This window comes from Drosophila suzukii, assembly GCF_043229965.1.
Source record: "Drosophila suzukii chromosome 2 unlocalized genomic scaffold, CBGP_Dsuzu_IsoJpt1.0 scf_2c, whole genome shotgun sequence".
In the NCBI taxonomy this organism is placed as follows: Eukaryota; Metazoa; Arthropoda; class Insecta; order Diptera; family Drosophilidae; genus Drosophila; species Drosophila suzukii.
The window spans coordinates 8147093-8163615 of record NW_027255896.1 but is presented as its reverse complement, the minus strand read 5'-3'; the positions used below and the strand labels follow the sequence as shown (position 1 = coordinate 8163615).

General features: G+C 38.2%; 1 protein-coding gene and 3 long non-coding RNA genes across 9 annotated transcripts in view; 1 reads left to right on the top strand and 3 right to left on the bottom strand.

Moving 5' to 3' along the window:
* ap (apterous) overlaps positions 1 to 3501 on the bottom strand; it is a 38051-nt gene extending 34550 nt beyond the window's left edge. For 2 of the 4 annotated variants that reach the window (XM_070998750.1, XM_070998751.1), the window contains exon 1: positions 2501 to 3500. In XM_070998750.1, the coding sequence (XP_070854851.1) occupies positions 2501 to 2539 (39 nt within the window). In that variant the 5' untranslated portion in view covers positions 2540 to 3500. Of the gene's footprint in view, positions 1 to 2500 lie in introns of all 4 variants that reach the window. The other 2 variants (XM_070998752.1, XM_070998753.1) reach the window with 2 other exon arrangements.
* Positions 190 to 1341, top strand: LOC139354511 (uncharacterized). 3 transcript variants are annotated; one of them, XR_011605471.1, is made up of 3 exons: positions 190 to 432; positions 546 to 947; positions 1094 to 1341. It is a non-coding gene; the product is annotated as an uncharacterized lncRNA (long non-coding RNA). The 3 variants fall into 3 exon arrangements; XR_011605470.1 differs by having other exon boundaries at positions 194 to 432; positions 546 to 665; positions 783 to 1317; XR_011605469.1 differs by having other exon boundaries at positions 196 to 432; positions 546 to 665; positions 718 to 1315.
* Positions 3502 to 7334: 3833 nt separating the features above from the next.
* Positions 7335 to 10503, bottom strand: LOC139354539 (uncharacterized). The gene is made up of 3 exons (XR_011605512.1): positions 9539 to 10503; positions 8722 to 9335; positions 7335 to 8439 (listed from the first exon to the last, which is right to left on the bottom strand). It is a non-coding gene; the product is annotated as an uncharacterized lncRNA (long non-coding RNA).
* A 1389-nt stretch (positions 10504 to 11892) lies between these two features.
* Positions 11893 to 13276, bottom strand: LOC139354541 (uncharacterized). Its single transcript, XR_011605513.1, has 2 exons — positions 12382 to 13276; positions 11893 to 12303 (listed from the first exon to the last, which is right to left on the bottom strand). It is a non-coding gene; the product is annotated as an uncharacterized lncRNA (long non-coding RNA).
* Between the last annotated feature and the right edge of the window lie 3247 nt (positions 13277 to 16523).

Here is a 16523-nt window from a genome sequence, read left to right as displayed (position 1 = left end):
ATTTAACTCATCGATACACGCCAGCAGCAATGTATCAATGATCACGAAAAGGTAGCGTACTATTTTTACGCTCACTGATGGAATTCTGCTGAACGCACTATATTACTAATCATGATGCAAAATTCTTGCATCATGATTAGTAATATAGTGCGTTCAGCAGAATTCCATCAGTGATCAGGTATCATGTTGTTGTGCTGAACGCGACCATTGATATAAATTCGTTCAACTTGATATGTTTATCTTATCAAACGTAACTTTGAAAAGGCTTTGAAAAAACATTACGACTGTGCCATCGTATGCTTTGTGTATTTATGGTATTTAGTATTAAAGATATTTTTGACAGAATTGCCGCAGTCAGTGTGACATTTAACGAAAAGTTTTTATCTGAAAGTGGAACATTTGTTGCCGTTTTTTTTTTTGATTTTGCAAATGGTTAGTATCTCAAATTTAATTGTATTTACAGTGTGCCACTTAATTCATGATACAGCAGACTATTTATACTTTAGTTAACAATAACTCCTTTATTAAAATTTTTTTTTTTCAAGTTGATTCCATACGTGCTCTATGGGAACTACGTCGGGTCTCTGCGGAGGTGGTGTAACATTATACCGTAGCCATAGGCGAGTATTTAAGGCCTTGTGTTTTGGATCATTATATTGATAAAGGTAAAAATCCAATTCCAAGCTTATCTGCGCTATGCTTTAAGTTCCTTTTAAGGATCTCGATATACATTTTGTGATCCATAACCCCGTCAATGAATTCCATGTTCCCGACGCCTGCAGACCCCATACAACCCCAAACCATTACTCCTCCTCCACCGTGCTTTACGCCTTCAGAGACTTGAATTCGCTAAAGCCTACAAAAATCATCCTGTTGAGTTCTGGAGAAATGTTATTTTCACTGACGAGTCTATATATAATATATTTGGATCATATGGCCGTTTTAAGGTTTGTCGGCGACCTGGAGATGCCTATAAACCAAAATATACGATTTAAACCGTACTTGATTTTTGTCTAATTAAAATTTATTTTTTTCTTGGACACCGCAACGTGCATTTCGGTGGCTGGTCTACACACACTGCACTACCACAAAGTCAAATGGCTGGCCAGGATGCCGAGCTGGGCAATTTGTTGTCCACCACTTCGCTGGGAGAAATCTATCGAGGACAGGAGAAGGACTTCCTGGCGCTGTTGTTAACCTACATGAGTGGTTCGAGTTAAGAGTGATCTGCCTGCTAGGTCCCCAAAATATGTTTGTAATTGAAAAAAAATGTATTTAAAATAAATAATTTAAGCAAATTTAAAGGGCTTTTGATTTTCATTTTTAACAAGAAGCAAAGAAGTAAAATTAAAACTGTGTAATATTGATATTACAATTATATTAATCTGATACGAAAAGTTACAAATGAATATCAGTTTGATATTGAAAAATACCGTACCGGTTTTGTTTGTCATAAATTTGATAATCAAGTGGTATGAAAAATACCCTATTGATGTGTTCGAAAATGTCATTTTGACATGTTCAAAAATGTCAATATGATATAGCAACATAAGGGACCAAAATTGATTTGCAACAAGAGAGGAAGCTAACTTCGGCAAGCGGAAGTTAGTATACCCTTGCAGTTATAAGAAATAGTCAATGTTAGTAACGCCATGGTAAATTTTTAAGGATTGTTGCTAGCTTCAGTGATATTAAAAAAAAGAAGTATTTCATTATTTCTCTGACTGTGTCCTTGACAGCTATATGTTTTTTGGGAAAGTTTCAGCCCGATAGCTTTAAAACTGAGAGACTAGTTTGCGTAGAAACAGACGGACAGACGGACATGGCTAGATCGACTCGTATAGTGATGCTGATCAATAATATATATACTTTATGGGGTCGGAAACGTCTCCTTCACTGCATTGCAAACTTCTGACTGAAATCATAATACCTTCTGCAAGGGTATAAAAATACACGATTGATGAACAGTTTTGGTATTTTATTTTCTCTGTGCAATTAGACTAAAAACATTAAAAAATTTGGCATTTTAGAAAAATAACCTTAATAAATATTTTCTTTGGCGATTGGCTATGTTTAGGTCGATTTTTCTAGTACTAAGAAAAATAATTTTATGAGCGTAATGGCTTTCATTATTTCATCAATTTGTTTATCCACTGGATGCTGCGGTCTAGCATCTACACTGGTTGAAATGAACATTTTACACGTGTAAAAGCAAATTTCTTTTAATGACAGATGCAAAATTTCATAGCCTTCTCTTTATTTCAGTTCTACTCTTTTAACGAATACTTTGTGCAACATAAAAAATTAAAATATGGCTTTATTTTGTGCGTCAATGTCCTTCAAGGATTTCGTATATAAGGGCGTTGACAATTCTTGCCTAGAGAACTTACAAAGATTACACCTTTGCAACGCAATTGAAAACACTAAGTGTATCCTACTGATTGAGGCGTGCGGTAGTCAGGCAGCCATATATTTATTTGAGTCTCAGGGAAGAACTTACCCAATGCATCACAGGGCGCTCCTCGGTGCAGACGCCCATGTGCGTCTTTTGGAATGACTCGAGGTCTATTTCCAAGGATGATACGCGTCGAGAGTGGTATGATTGTTTAGGCTGTGCGGTACGTTGTGCAGGCCTAGTCTGTGGTATTACGTTTGTCCTGGCTTATCCTTTGGCCCTGGCCTTGATATGCAAATGATACTTGACACTTGACGGGATTGACCCGATTTAAGCTGCCGAGTATGTGTAAATATGACAAGATCTACCTACTACTTGGCAGGCAAGCATCACTTCATCGTTGTTTTACAGATTGACACCTCATATTTCTGAATAATTTAATTTAATTTACTGACGTCTTTTTATTTAACTTCCGCTTCAGCAGCAAGGTAGTTTAAGAAACTTAGGGTCACACATGAGCATGTACAAGACACTCACTCAAACACATTACTTAGCGACAGGTAAGATGAACAGTTCGAGTTGGGATCGTTTTTTAGCACCGACCGCTAGGTTTGACAGCTGATTTCGGGGCGGTGACAACAAGCGGTCAGGGATTCGAATTTTCGATTTGTTACATTTATTTACAAGTCAGCACGAGATCGGTACTTCAGATCCAAATTGAGTTTTAGACGGGGTCTCCTACGGCAGGCGACGATGCGTCATATAAATAAGGCATTAGAGCGATATGGCCAGGCCCTCCCCAAGCAAGCTTTAGTTTTTCTCCGTTAACTGCCTTTTCTTTTGGTACTTTAGACGTTAAGCTCAAAAGGCTACTAAGGTCCGTATACCCTTCAAGGTTTTGTTCCGGCCATCCAAAAAATTAGGCCAATTCAAAGAAACACAAGATCCCGATCCGCGATAATTCCTTCGATATTGATATTCCTTTGCTCGCGTAGACCGTCAAATTAAAAGCCGACTTGCATTCAAAATTCGTTTACCGATTAAAGCAACCGAACTGCTCAAGGCGCGAGACAACCAGTCGGCGCAGCTGAGAAACTGGGAATGTTTGAAAGCAACGCGAGCGCAGAAACAGAAGCCGAAACCGCCCCATTCGCCTGTGTGTGGTGGGCGCGCCGGTGTGAGCAAATGCGAGCGCGATGTTGTGTGAGTGTTTTCGGCCTGCTTGCACACACGCTCAGCGGGTAGCTCTCCGAAGTGGCAAATGGCGTCGCTCTCAACTGATTGCGTTAGTAGCTCTCTCCCACTCTAGCGCACTGCCATTGGCCAGAGAGGGCGTGGTGTGCCCGCGGCGCTCTCGCCAGACCGCCACCCCAAGTGACCCGCCCATCATTTTGGTTTGGGCAGTTGGCCGGCTGCCGAACATAAATATTTCAACGACAGCAGTCAGGTGGAGCAGGAACAGAGCGGAAGAATTCATGTGGAGCTCTTTCAAGAAATTATGACTCGCAAAGGATGTATGCAAACACAGAAAAATCTTTGCTTGTAACTAGTTATATACTTGGTGTCTGTTTATTAATACTGTTTCTCTTACGTCCGATGCTGCTTCTGTTCGACATCACCACAACAATAAACTTATCAAAGGCAGGAAGCTAAAAAAATATCAACTTAATCAGAGAGAATTATTCAAGTAATTTGCACCCAAATTGAGAATTTTTGTACTTTAAAATTCAGCATGAACAAAAATTTTCACTTTGAGTGCAAAATACTCACTTTCAGTACAAATTTCTCAAACAATTTGTACTTAAATTGAGTACATTTATGCTCTTTTTTGAACATTTTTCCTCAATATGAGTACACCCTGCACTCATTTTAAGAAATAATTTAGCTTGAATTTTAGAAACGAGTATCTTCTCTCATACTGAGAAATTCCAAGCGCTCAAATTGAGAAAAAGTTCTTGATAGTAGATGGAAAATTGGGCAAAATATTTTGTTTTTTTTTGTTTTGTAAAGTACTTTTACTTAGATATACACAGAACATCTTCCTTAATTTATTTTTTATAGAGCTTAAAAACAAATTTAAAAGAAATTTCATTTGTATATACAGCTAAGATCATGAAAATAGTAGTGAACTTGAGCTCACCACGTTAGGCAGGAAAATCGATTGATAACCACAATTTATTTCAACAATGTTTTCAAAATAACAATTTACATACTTAATTTTATCAGTTCAGCTGATTTTGTTATTATAAATTATTATAGTTATCACTTCCGGGCCTATAAACAAAAAATCACAAAATTTGGCCGCTCATGAAAATAGTAGTGACTACAAAAAATAAAAAAACTTTACTAAAAACTCCAAAAAATCTCCAAAAGTCATAATCTCATATTATCTAGAATCTAATATTTAGTTGACTTTCGCTTATTGGTTTTATAATAGATACAGCTCTCTTAACAACCTCCCACAAGTTTTCAATAGGGCTTAAGTCCGGAGACTGAGCTGGCCATGTCATTACGTCGATCTTTTGGGATGCAAACCAAGCCTTCGCGTGCTTACTTCTGTGTTTCGGATCATTATCGTGTTGGAAAGTCCACTTTAAGGGCATTTCCCAACTGGCATAAGGTAGCACAGTGTTCAAGGTAAAAATTTTTGTCCAAATTGCCACCTATCTTATGTATCGGAACAACCCCAGCATAAGAAATACATGCCCAAATCATGATGCTCAGGCCACCGTGTTTAACAGTCTTTTTTGTGAGCTTTGGGCGAAATTCCTGGTTAGGTGGACGTCGAACATACTCTATAGAACCAGTACCACCAAACAGAAAAAATTTACTCTCATCAGTCCAAAGTATATTGCGCCATTTGTTAACCGGCCAGTCTCTATGCACTTTCGCCAACTCCATTCTTGCAACTATGTGCTTCTGTGTCAAAAGGGGAACATTTCTTGGACTTCTGGCAAATAAATTTTTATCTCCCAGACGTCTTCGAAGTGTTTGAAGACTAACCGCCAGATTTAGTTCTTTTTTAATCTTCCCTGCAGAAGCAAATGGGATGATCGTGGCGGATCGCACAATCTGTCTATCGTCTACCGCAGTAGTTTTAAGCTTTCCACCCCGATTTTCTGGCTTCAATTTATAGTGAATGGCGTTAAATATCATGGTAGATGAGCATCCAAATATGTTTTCAATTTTTTTGTACGTTCTACCTTCATTTTTTAATTTAATATTTAAATTTCTAAAAAATGTTTTTTTTTTAATTTTCATCATTAAAAAAAATAACACATATTTTAACTTACTAATGGCGTTCTTAACTTCTTAAGTTTTTTTTAGAACTTCTCACATCAAGCACTACTATTTTAATGAGCGGCCAATTTAGCTTGCATATTCTAAATATAATCAAAAAAAACTCTTCCCGTGGCAAATCTAACGGAACTTTCCCTCTTTCCTCTTACTTATGTTCCATTCTGAGCAAAAAGTGGAAACACGTTCCAAGGATAACGATAAAAGTACCGAAATCTTCCTTTCCAATGTTGTTCTAAGTTGCACTACTATTTTCATGGTCGTAACTGTAAGTATAAGAACGTTGAGGTTGAAAAAGAAACCATCGTTGTTAGCAATTCATTTCATAATAATTAGCTCTTACCTGTTTCAGAACTAAGTTTTCATTTAAAAACGAGGAAGAACGCTATAGTCAATAACCTCGACTATCAGATACCCGTTACTCAGCTAAAGGGAAGTGGAGATATGCAAGCAGCAAAGCGAGATTGAAATGCGCCACCTATCGGCGGTAGACAGATTTAAGCGTTATGGGCGTTAGAGTGGGCGTATATAATAATATAAGTTTTTATCTAGCATGATAATTGTGGGCGTTACAGGTTTGGTCGGTTTGTGGGTGTTAGAGTGGGTGTGGTATATTTGCGTAACAAACTTGCGCTGGGTACAAGGCTACGGAATCTAAATCTGAGAGCCCAATTCTCTATCTTCGATAGTTTCCGAGATATCCACGTTCAAATTTACGATTTTTTGAAGTTTGTGGGCGGTTTGTGGGCGTTAAAGTGGGCGTGCAAATTTTTTTAAGGTACAACACATTTCAGTTAACATTTTTATTCTAGCATCAAAACTGTAGGAGCCACAGTTTTGGGCGGTGTGTGGGCGTTACGGTGGGCGTGGCACTCTGCTGAAACAAACTGGAGCTGCGCAGGAATCTCAGGAATCTGCGTGCCTAATCCCAGCATTGTAGATTTTATAGTTTCAGAGATCTCAGCGTTCATACGGACAGACGGTCAGACGGACGAACGGACAGACGGACAAGGCTAGATCGACTCGACGAATCTAGTATACCCTTTTACTCTACGAGTAACGGGTATAATGAACGTTTGGAAGCTACTGTAGACAAAGTGTTTTGGACTGTCTTGTGCTAAAAGTTTTTTTAAAATATTTGTTATAATACCAGGAGTTATGTTTTTGTAATGTTTACCATTTGTTGCAACTCTTTTATTTTTTGGGATGCTTCCAGTTCCTGCTTTAATTTCAATGACTGGACTATACAAAATGTATACAAAAACATAAACATTCAAAGCAAATTATACGAAAAAAATTATAAAGTTTATAAATGTACATTTGAAAGGAAGAACATCATACGTTTTAAATTAGTTGCATGACGCAGCACTTGTCTTACATTCTTTTTTTTTCTTTGTACATATACACAGAGAGAATTATTCAAGTAATTTGCACTCATTTGAGTACAAAAATTCAACATGAACAAAAATTGTAACTTTGAGTGCACAATAATCACTTTCAGTACAAATTTCTCAAAAAAATTGTACTTAAATTGAGTACATTTGTGCTTTTTTTTTTGAAAATTTTTCCTCAATATGAGTACAAACTGCACTCATTTTAAGAAATAATTTAGCTTGAATTTTAGAAACGAGTATCCCCCTTTCTCATACTAAGAAATTTCAAGCGCTCAAAATGAGAAACAAGTTCTTGATAGTGAACTTCTAAATTCTCAAATGAAGAACCTTTGGTGCTTTAACCCGGTCCACCCATTCCCAGAAAAAAGGATACAAATAGTTTTTTTTCATTTTATTTTCTAATACAGTTATATATATACATAAATATATTTTTATACCCGTTACTCGTAGAGTAAAAGGGTATACTAGATTCGTCGGAAAGTATGTAACAGGCAGAAGGAAGCGTTTCCGACCCCATAAAGTATATATATTCTTGATCAGGATCACTAGCCGAGTCGATCTAGCCATGTCCGTCTGTCCGTCTGTCCGTCTGTCCGTCTGACCGTCTGTCCGTCTGTCCGTCTGTCTGTCCGGATGAACGCTGAGATCTCGGAAACTATGAGAGCTAGGCTATTGAGATTTGGCGTACAGATTCCTGAGCTTCTTACGCAGCGCAAGTTTGTTTCAGTAGACTGCCACGCCCACTCTAACGCCCACAAACCGCCCAAAACTGTAACTCCTACAGTTTTGATGCTAGATAAAAAATTTTAACTGAAATGTATTGTTCTCATCAATACCTATCGATTGACCTAAAAAAAAGTTTGCCACGCCCACTTAAACGCCCACAAACCGCGAAAACCTGTGACGCATACAATTTGCATGCTAGATAAAAAATTTTAACTGAAATGTATTGGTGTCGTCAATACCTATCAATTGACTTAAAAAAAAGTTTGCCACGCCCACTTAAACGCCCACAAACCGCGAAAACCTGTGACGCCCACAATTTGCATGCTAGATAAAAAATTTTAACTGAAATGTATTGGTGTCGTCAATACCTATCGATTGATCCAAAAATAAATTTGCCACGCCCACTCTAACGCCCATAACGCTTAAATCTGTCTACCGCCGGTAGGTGGCGCATTTTAATTTCGCTTTGCTGCTTGCATATCTCCATTTCCCTTTGAGTAACGGGTATCTGATAGACGAGGTACTCGACTATAGCGTTCTTCCTTGTTTTATTTAAGTTTTGTGTTCCATGTTCTAGGCTATGATATTTTTTCCCTTAGCTGTCTGGTCTAGCGAAGAGCAAAGGGGCTGAAAAAAAAACGTTATTGTTAGCAAAAATTGTAAATATATATGTATATATAAGCATGAAACAATAAAATTTTAATGTTATTAAATGTACATTTAAAACGCATTTAAAAAATTATATGTGTATGTATGTATGTACAATGTACAAAGAAACTAACAAAACTAGACTGCTTCACGCCACTTACACACAATAACACATACATACATATTAATGTACACGCTTTGGCAATATTTTTGCATTATTATTTAGCACATTATAAATACAGTTCAAATTAAAAAACTTACACTCGAGGTAGGGTCTCACTAATGTCCAATTCACTTAAATAGTTTTTTAGCTTTCCCAGTCGTAAATGGCAGCATTCCAGCATGCGTTCTTTCATTATGAAATGGCATCAAAAAGGTGTTCCGGAAGTTATGAGTCTGTCCATTCTTTTTACACGGCTGCGGGACATAAAAGAATGCACCCGTTGCATGCTTCTGGAAGCATATATCTGGAATGCACCTGGAAGTAACAAACTAAACACATTCTGGGTGTACTCTTTTTTAATGCACCTGGAAGCAACATACTAAACACATTCTGGGTGTATTATTTTTTAATGCACGTGGAAGCAACATACTAAACTCCTTCTGGGTGTACTCTTTTTTAATGCACCTGTAACATGTACCCAGGAATGCACCTAGAAGCATTCAAAAACGAAATATCTGGAAGTTTTCCCCAGGAATACATAAAACTGGATTTCAATTTCATATTTATTTTCATTTCAATATTCAAAAACGCAACTAATTTTTAATCGGAGTAACTCCCTTTCTGTACGGTGCTTTGGTGCTTCCTTCTTGTTTATGTACTTTTGTCATTTACGCAGTTCAGTCCTTGGTGTGCCCATTCATTTTTTGCGTTTCTGAAAAATATAAAGCAAATTGAATATGAAATATGTGTATATACATTACAAATATACAATATGTTTATATTGTATGTACAATTTACATACAAATAGTTATTATTTTATTTGTTTAATATGTTTTTAGTTTGAATGTTCAGTGTACATGTACTGTGTTATTTTATTGTGTTCATATTGAACTAAATTATCTACACTTTACTTACCTGTGAAAATATTGATGTAAAATTGGTGGCAGAAAGCAACAAACTTTTTCAAAACACGTGGCACGAACTTCACTTTTCAGAACTAAAAATGCAACTGACGAGAAATGCAAGAGACAAGAAAAACCGCTCGCTTCCTTGCATGTTCCCTTTTGTCTTTATTATTTGTTTGTCAAGAGAACAGTTCCGAAAAAAGACGATTGTAAAAAAATGGGCATCGGCAACCTTCGGGTTTGAGTTTGGTTTTTTTACATTCCCACTAAAATGCACCTGGATGCATTATATTGAAATACACCCAGATGGCACCCAAAAGACTGCCCCCAGCATGCACATTTTGCTGGGTAAATTTGCATGCGTGCTGTTTTGCGTAAAAAAGATACGACCCAGAACTATTTTTACGTTCCCGAAATCCCGTTTGGGCATGCTTCTGGATGCATTATTCTGAAACACTTCTAGAAGGCACCCAAAAGACTGCCCCCAGCACGCACATTTTGCTGGGTAAATGTGCATGCGTGCTGTTTTGCGTAAAAAAGATACGACCCAGAACTATTTCCTTCGGAATACGTTCCCAAAACGGGTGTTTGGGCATGCTTCTGGATGCATTATTCTGAAACACTTCTAGAAGGCACCGCAATAGAATGCACCCAGCACGCACATTTGCCTTGGAAAATTTGCATGCGTGTTGTTTTGCGTAAAAAAGGTACGACCTAGAACTATGATTTTTTAAAACACGTTCCGCAACTTACGACTGGGTTGTGTTACGCGCACGTCTTCACTTTGGTAAATCACACATGTAAAATTCCTCTAAAAGATCTTTAAGCGACAACCCGCAAGTCTTATTCTTGGAAAACCTCACTGAAAGTGACCCACAAACGAATGCGGCACCAGCCACTTAACGCGCGGTGCATTTCGAAACCGTGAGAGAGAGAGACAACCATAGACGCAACGAATTAAAATCCGCTCATATCTTGTCTCGTTCGCAGAACGGAATAATCTAGAACTCAATTTGAGAATTCGCAAATCCTTTTTTAATTTTTCGTTTACTCATAATAAGAATATTAATTCTCAAGTTGGAAATTGAAAAACACATTTCCTCAAGCCTAGAATTTTTTTGATCAATTCAAGACCTTTTTCTTAAAATGAGTGCCACTTTTCTCAACATGAGTTTTTTCCACAAATTTTGTACTTAAATTGAGTACATCCTCAAATTGAGAATAAAAGTACTCAATTTGAAAACGTCATAATTTTCTCTGTGTAGGAAAGTAGCATTGCTTCCACCAGCATACTTTCGATAATGCATGAACTTCGGGCGTAAAATGGGTTTGTTCTCGTTGGATTCCGCACAATTTGACAAACGCTCAAAAAAAGACTCGTGTAGATTGGTGCAAAGAAATTTTGCAAACATACAATCCCGGTGTTTCAAAATTCGTTTATAATATCTGCACAAGTGACGAATGATGGAACTATGCTTATGAGCCCAAAACAAAACAGTAATCGATCTTGTGAGTCTTCGAAGACGAGCCAAATCAATCGAAAGTTGTTCGTGGATGAAGCACAAATGGTCGCTTGTTTCTTAGGTAAAACTGGTCATATTGCGACTGTTCCGCTTAAGCAACGAAGGACAGTCAATTTTGAGTGGTATACCACAATTGGTTTGCGTAAAGTCTTCGGAGAAATTCGAAGAAAGATCTAGAGAAGACGGATCATTGTGCACCTTGACAATGCTAGCATTCACACATCAGCTCAAACCAGCGCCTTTTTATCCGGCCAAAACGTTAAATTGATGGGTCATCCGCCGTACAGCTCAATCATTTCTGTTTATTCCCGCACATTAAGAAACAAATGCGTGGTCAACGATTTTTGTCGCCAGAAGAAGCTTTCGCCAGTTGAAGCGTTCAAAATCCATGATTGGAGCTTGCTGGAGAGGACTTTGAAAAACAATACAACCATTTTTTAAGAAAAGTATTCGCATTTTCATTATGAGGCCAGAAATATATATAGCAAGCATCGTAAAAGGATACACTAGTTTCGTCGGAAATTATGTAAAATGTAAAACGAAGCGTTTTTGACCCAAAAAAAATACATATATACGATCAGGATCACTGGCCGAGTCGATCTAGCCATATCCGTCTGTCCGTATGAACGCTAAGACCTTGGAAACTTTAAAAGCTAGAGAGTTTTTTAGATTCAGATTGCTTAGCTTTGTACGAAGCGCATGTATGGTAATGTGCCACGCCCACTCTAACGATCTACTAGATAAATACAATTTCTTAATTTTTTTACATTCGGGACGTTGCTTTTCAATATGCTTGGGTTTAGCTGTATGATTCTGATAAAGCGTGCCGAATGTCAAAAAATTAAGAATTTGTATTTATTTAGTAGATCGTATACATTTTAGTCACAAAAGTTGATACTTTTGTTTGCGATCCTTACTAGATTTTTACCTCGTTAAGAGGTGTTTATACCCGTTACTCGTAGAGTAAAAGGGATTCGTCGAAAAGTATGTAGCAGGCAAAAGGAAGCGTTTCCGATCCCATAAAGAATATCTATTCTTGATCAGGATCACTAGCCAAGTCGATTTAGCCATGTTAGTCTGTCCGTCTATCCGTATGAACGCTGAGATCTCGGAAACTATACAAGCTACAATACTGGGATTAGGCATGCAGATTCATGAGATTCCTGCGCAGGGCAAGTTTGTTTCAGCAGAGTGCCACGCCCACTCTAACGCCCATAAATCGCCCGAAACGGTGGCTCCTACAGTTTTGGTGCTAGAATAAAAATTTTAATTTAAATGTGTTGTGCTCGTCAATACCTATCGATTTAACGCCCACAAACCGTCCACAAACCTCAAAAAATCGTTAATATGAACGTGGATATCTCGGAAACTATTAAAGATAGAGAAATGGGATCTCAGATTAAAATTTCGTAGCCTTGTACTCAGCGCAAGTTTGTTACGCGAATATGCCACGCTCACAAATCGCCCAAATCTGTGGCGAACACAATTTTCATGCTAGATACAAAATTGTAACTAAGATGTATTGGTCTCGTCAATACCTATCGACTGATTAAAAAGTTTGCCACTCCCACTCTAACGCCCATAACGCTTAAATCTGTCTACCACCCACATAACCATATATTGAGATCACGGGTAGGTGGCGCATTTCTATCTCGTTTTGCTGCTTGTATATCTCCATTTCTCTTTGGTCCCATTAGCTGAGTAACGGGTATCTAATAGTCGTTCTTCCTTGTTTTATTTGATATTACTAACTACTATTTTAACGATTGTTTCACTTTCATGTTAGTTGCATTTTGTAAAGATGGTGTTGTTTCAAATTTTAAACAAAAATGTTGGTGCATATTTCTGAAAAATAGTACGCAATAGTAGTAATGAATAATACCTGATACGTGTTGATTTTACCAAGTGATTTGTTGTGCATATTTAAGTAAGCGTTTTGCAAAACTTAAGCAAAAAAAGTTGTATGAATAACATGAATTTTTATACCCGTTACTCGTAGAGTAAAATGGTATACTAGTTTCGTCGGAAAGTATGTAACAGGCAGAAGGAAGCGTTTCCGACCCTATAAAGTATATATATTCTTGATCAGGATCACTAGCCGAGTCGATCTAGCCATGTCCGTCTGTCTGTCCGTCCGGATGAACGCTGAGATCTCGGAAACTATGAGAACTAGGCTATTGAGATTTGGCGTGCAGATTCCTGAGCTTCTTACGCAGCGCAAGTTTGTTTCAGTAGAGTGCCACGCCCACTCTAACGCCCACAAACCGCCGAAAACTGTGGCTCCTACAGTTTTGATGCTAGAATAAAAATCTTAACTGAAATGTAATGTTCTCATCAATACCTATCGATTGACACAAAAAAAAGTTTGCCACGCCCACGTTAACGCCCACAAACCGCGAAAACCTGTGACGCCCACAATTTTCGTGCTAGATAAAAAATTTTAACTGAAATGTATTGGTCTCGTCAATACCTATCGATTGATCCAAAAAAAAATTTGCCACGCCCTCTCTAACGCCCATAACGCTTTGCTGCTTGCATATCTCCATTTCCCTTTGGTCGCTTTAGCTGAGTAACGGGTATCTGATAGTCGAGATACTCGACTATAGCATTCTTCCTTGTTTTTATTTAATTTTCTTTCTTCTCGGTTCCGCCCTATCATCCCTTATATTTTCACATCGAGTTATACCGAATCCGGATTTATCCACCCTCAAAAAAAGTGCTAGGAACAGCCCTTCTTTGATGCGTCAGGGATCCTTGCCGCCCAGACAGCAATGGAGGCCAAGTCCCCGAACCCGGTAGCCCAGCCTTTCATCGCATACGGCTGGAAACGCACGCTATTTTCGCGGCTATTTGTCATTAATGCTAGGCAACGAATTAAAAAATCTAAGCTCACAAAATTATGTTAAATTTTCTGTCTATTTAACTTTAATGGATGTGTTGCCAGATGAAGGTGCTAGAGAAAACTCCACGACCTAGCCTGCGGGTGAAAAGAGGTCGCCCAAATAAAAAAACAAAAAACCTCTTCGTTTTGAAATTCAGCAAAAACACAGCGTTAACAATGAGCCCGCCCCTGCCTCTTTCGCTCTTACCTTCGTTATGGTTGTGCAAAGGTTACGTTTCACGTGGAGCACGGTGTGTTGCTTTTTTGTTGGTGCTACGGAGCTACGTGAAGGAAAGGAGATTGGGCGAAGAATTATGTGGGGTGTGGGTGAGGTGGTGGTTGTTTTTGGGGTGTCTGCGTCCTATAAAGCATCCTTTTAATGCAAAGAACATACTAATGCAACACAAGCTACTGTCGGCGAAGGCAACGGTGGCTCAGTGACTGGCTTCACTTCGGCGGGTGTGAGGGGAACCGCAGTTACGTAAATACGAAAATCCGATATTACGTTTCCATTCGTCGGGTCCCACGAGTGTGTGTGCTTCCTTGTTAAGCAAGTACTACGCTTTGGCACTGCACTCAAAGAAAGAAATCTGTCCAAGAGAAAATGCAGGAGTAACCCTGAACGCAAAACGAAAGCCGCCGTTTGAAATCCTTTTACAAAAACACTACAACCGAATACCTAGAAAGCAAAAGATTTCACCGCAACAATTTTAATGGCATACTTAACGCAGTAGACAAGAAAATGCAAGTTTCGGGGGAAGTGTGAGAGGATGAATTTAGCTTGGGAAAAGTCGGAAGTGGAAGAATGTGTTTTGATCCATCCAAGTGAAACACCCAATTCAAAACATACCACCAAAATTTTTCAATTGGAAGTTTTGTTTCTGTTTCTTTTTGATTTACCATAGAATATGTATTCCTTAGAGCAGATTTACTTTGTAAACCATGTTAACGACACCAACCCATTCCTTATGCAATCAGAAATCAAATGTAAAAACAAATTATTTTATCCGGTGCATTACGGCTTCATTTGATTCCTTATATGTCCTTTATTAGATTTATGAAAAGATTTTATTGTTTCACATTATGCACGAGCTTTAGATTAATGAAAATTTGAAATGGTGAGATAAGTACTATAATCAGAAAGAAAGAGAAAAGTCCAGCCATTACCACTTGCCATTACTCGAAAAAAGGAAAAGGTGACCTTTATGCGGTACCAATATGTTTTAAATTGTATTGGTTTAAATTTGTCATAACCTCAGATTTAATTGCCTACAAGTTAGTTTCAATTAATTTTCAATTTCTATCTATTTATACAATTTTTCGTTACCATTATAATTTCTAATTGAAAATAATTAAAAAAAATTTTTCAATAGCATTAGTTTCCAAAAGTAATGCGTTTTTAAGCCCTTGCAGAGGGTATATTGATTTCAGTCAGAAGTTAGCAACGCATTAAAGGAGACGTTTCCAACCCCATAAAGTATATATATTATCTTCATTAGCCACAGTTCAATTTCGACAGTCGATACGAACGGTTGTGCTTTTCTTGTGACAGATCAAGTAAAAACCTTCAAGTACCCGAAGTGAACCCACTCGTAAATCTATTAATAGATCGCTTATCTTATCGAAAGACAATCCGACACACGCTCGTCAATCAAAAAGTGCAGCTTAAGTCGCCAAAAAACTCAAAATGCTCGACCCCCCCTGGAAGAGGCCCCCCGCACCCGACGGGAAGTACCTCGTTATCACCAGATCGGACAGCGAAACATTTAGCAACACCTCACCGTTTTTGATCAAGAAGACTATTGACTCTGCCGTAGGTGGAGAAGTCGCAGAATGCAAGAAAACTAGAGACGGAAACCTTCTGATCAAAACGAAGAACAATCTACAAGCGGAAAAACTCATGAAACTTACCACAATGCCTGGCAACATCCCAATTCAAGTGTCAGAACACAGATCACTTAATTCCTGCAAAGGAGTTATATACTGCAACGACTTGAGAGGCATCGAAGAGGCTGAAATATTAGAGAACTTAAAGTCCCAAAAAGTAATTGAAGTCCACAAAATTACAAAAAGGGCCAGCTTTGGTGTAACCAGCGAAACGGGCCTCATAATACTTACATACTCACTGCTCACCCTACCAGAAACCATTAACATCGGCTATGAGAAAATAAACGTTCGACCATACATCCCTCAGCCAATGCGTTGCATGAACTGTATGCGTATTGGACACATTGCAAAGTTCTGCAAAAGAGAAGGATCATGCCTTAAGTGCAGCCGCAAAATCCATACCGACGCTATGACAGGAGAAGAATGCCAAGAAACCCCATGCTGTATAAATTGCATGGAGAATAAATACCCTAACACCAATCACATTCCAAGGGACAGGAAATGTCCAGTCTTTATAACTCATCAGGAAGTACAAGCGATAAAAACGTTACAAAAAGTTGACAACCGAAAAGCATGGTCCATCTACAAGCAGAGACATCAGCACGACGGCTCTTTGTATTCAACAGTTGCCAAATCTACACAAATCCAAGCAAATCAAGAACAAAAAGTACAACAAAATTTAACCGAACCTTCACCATCAACAA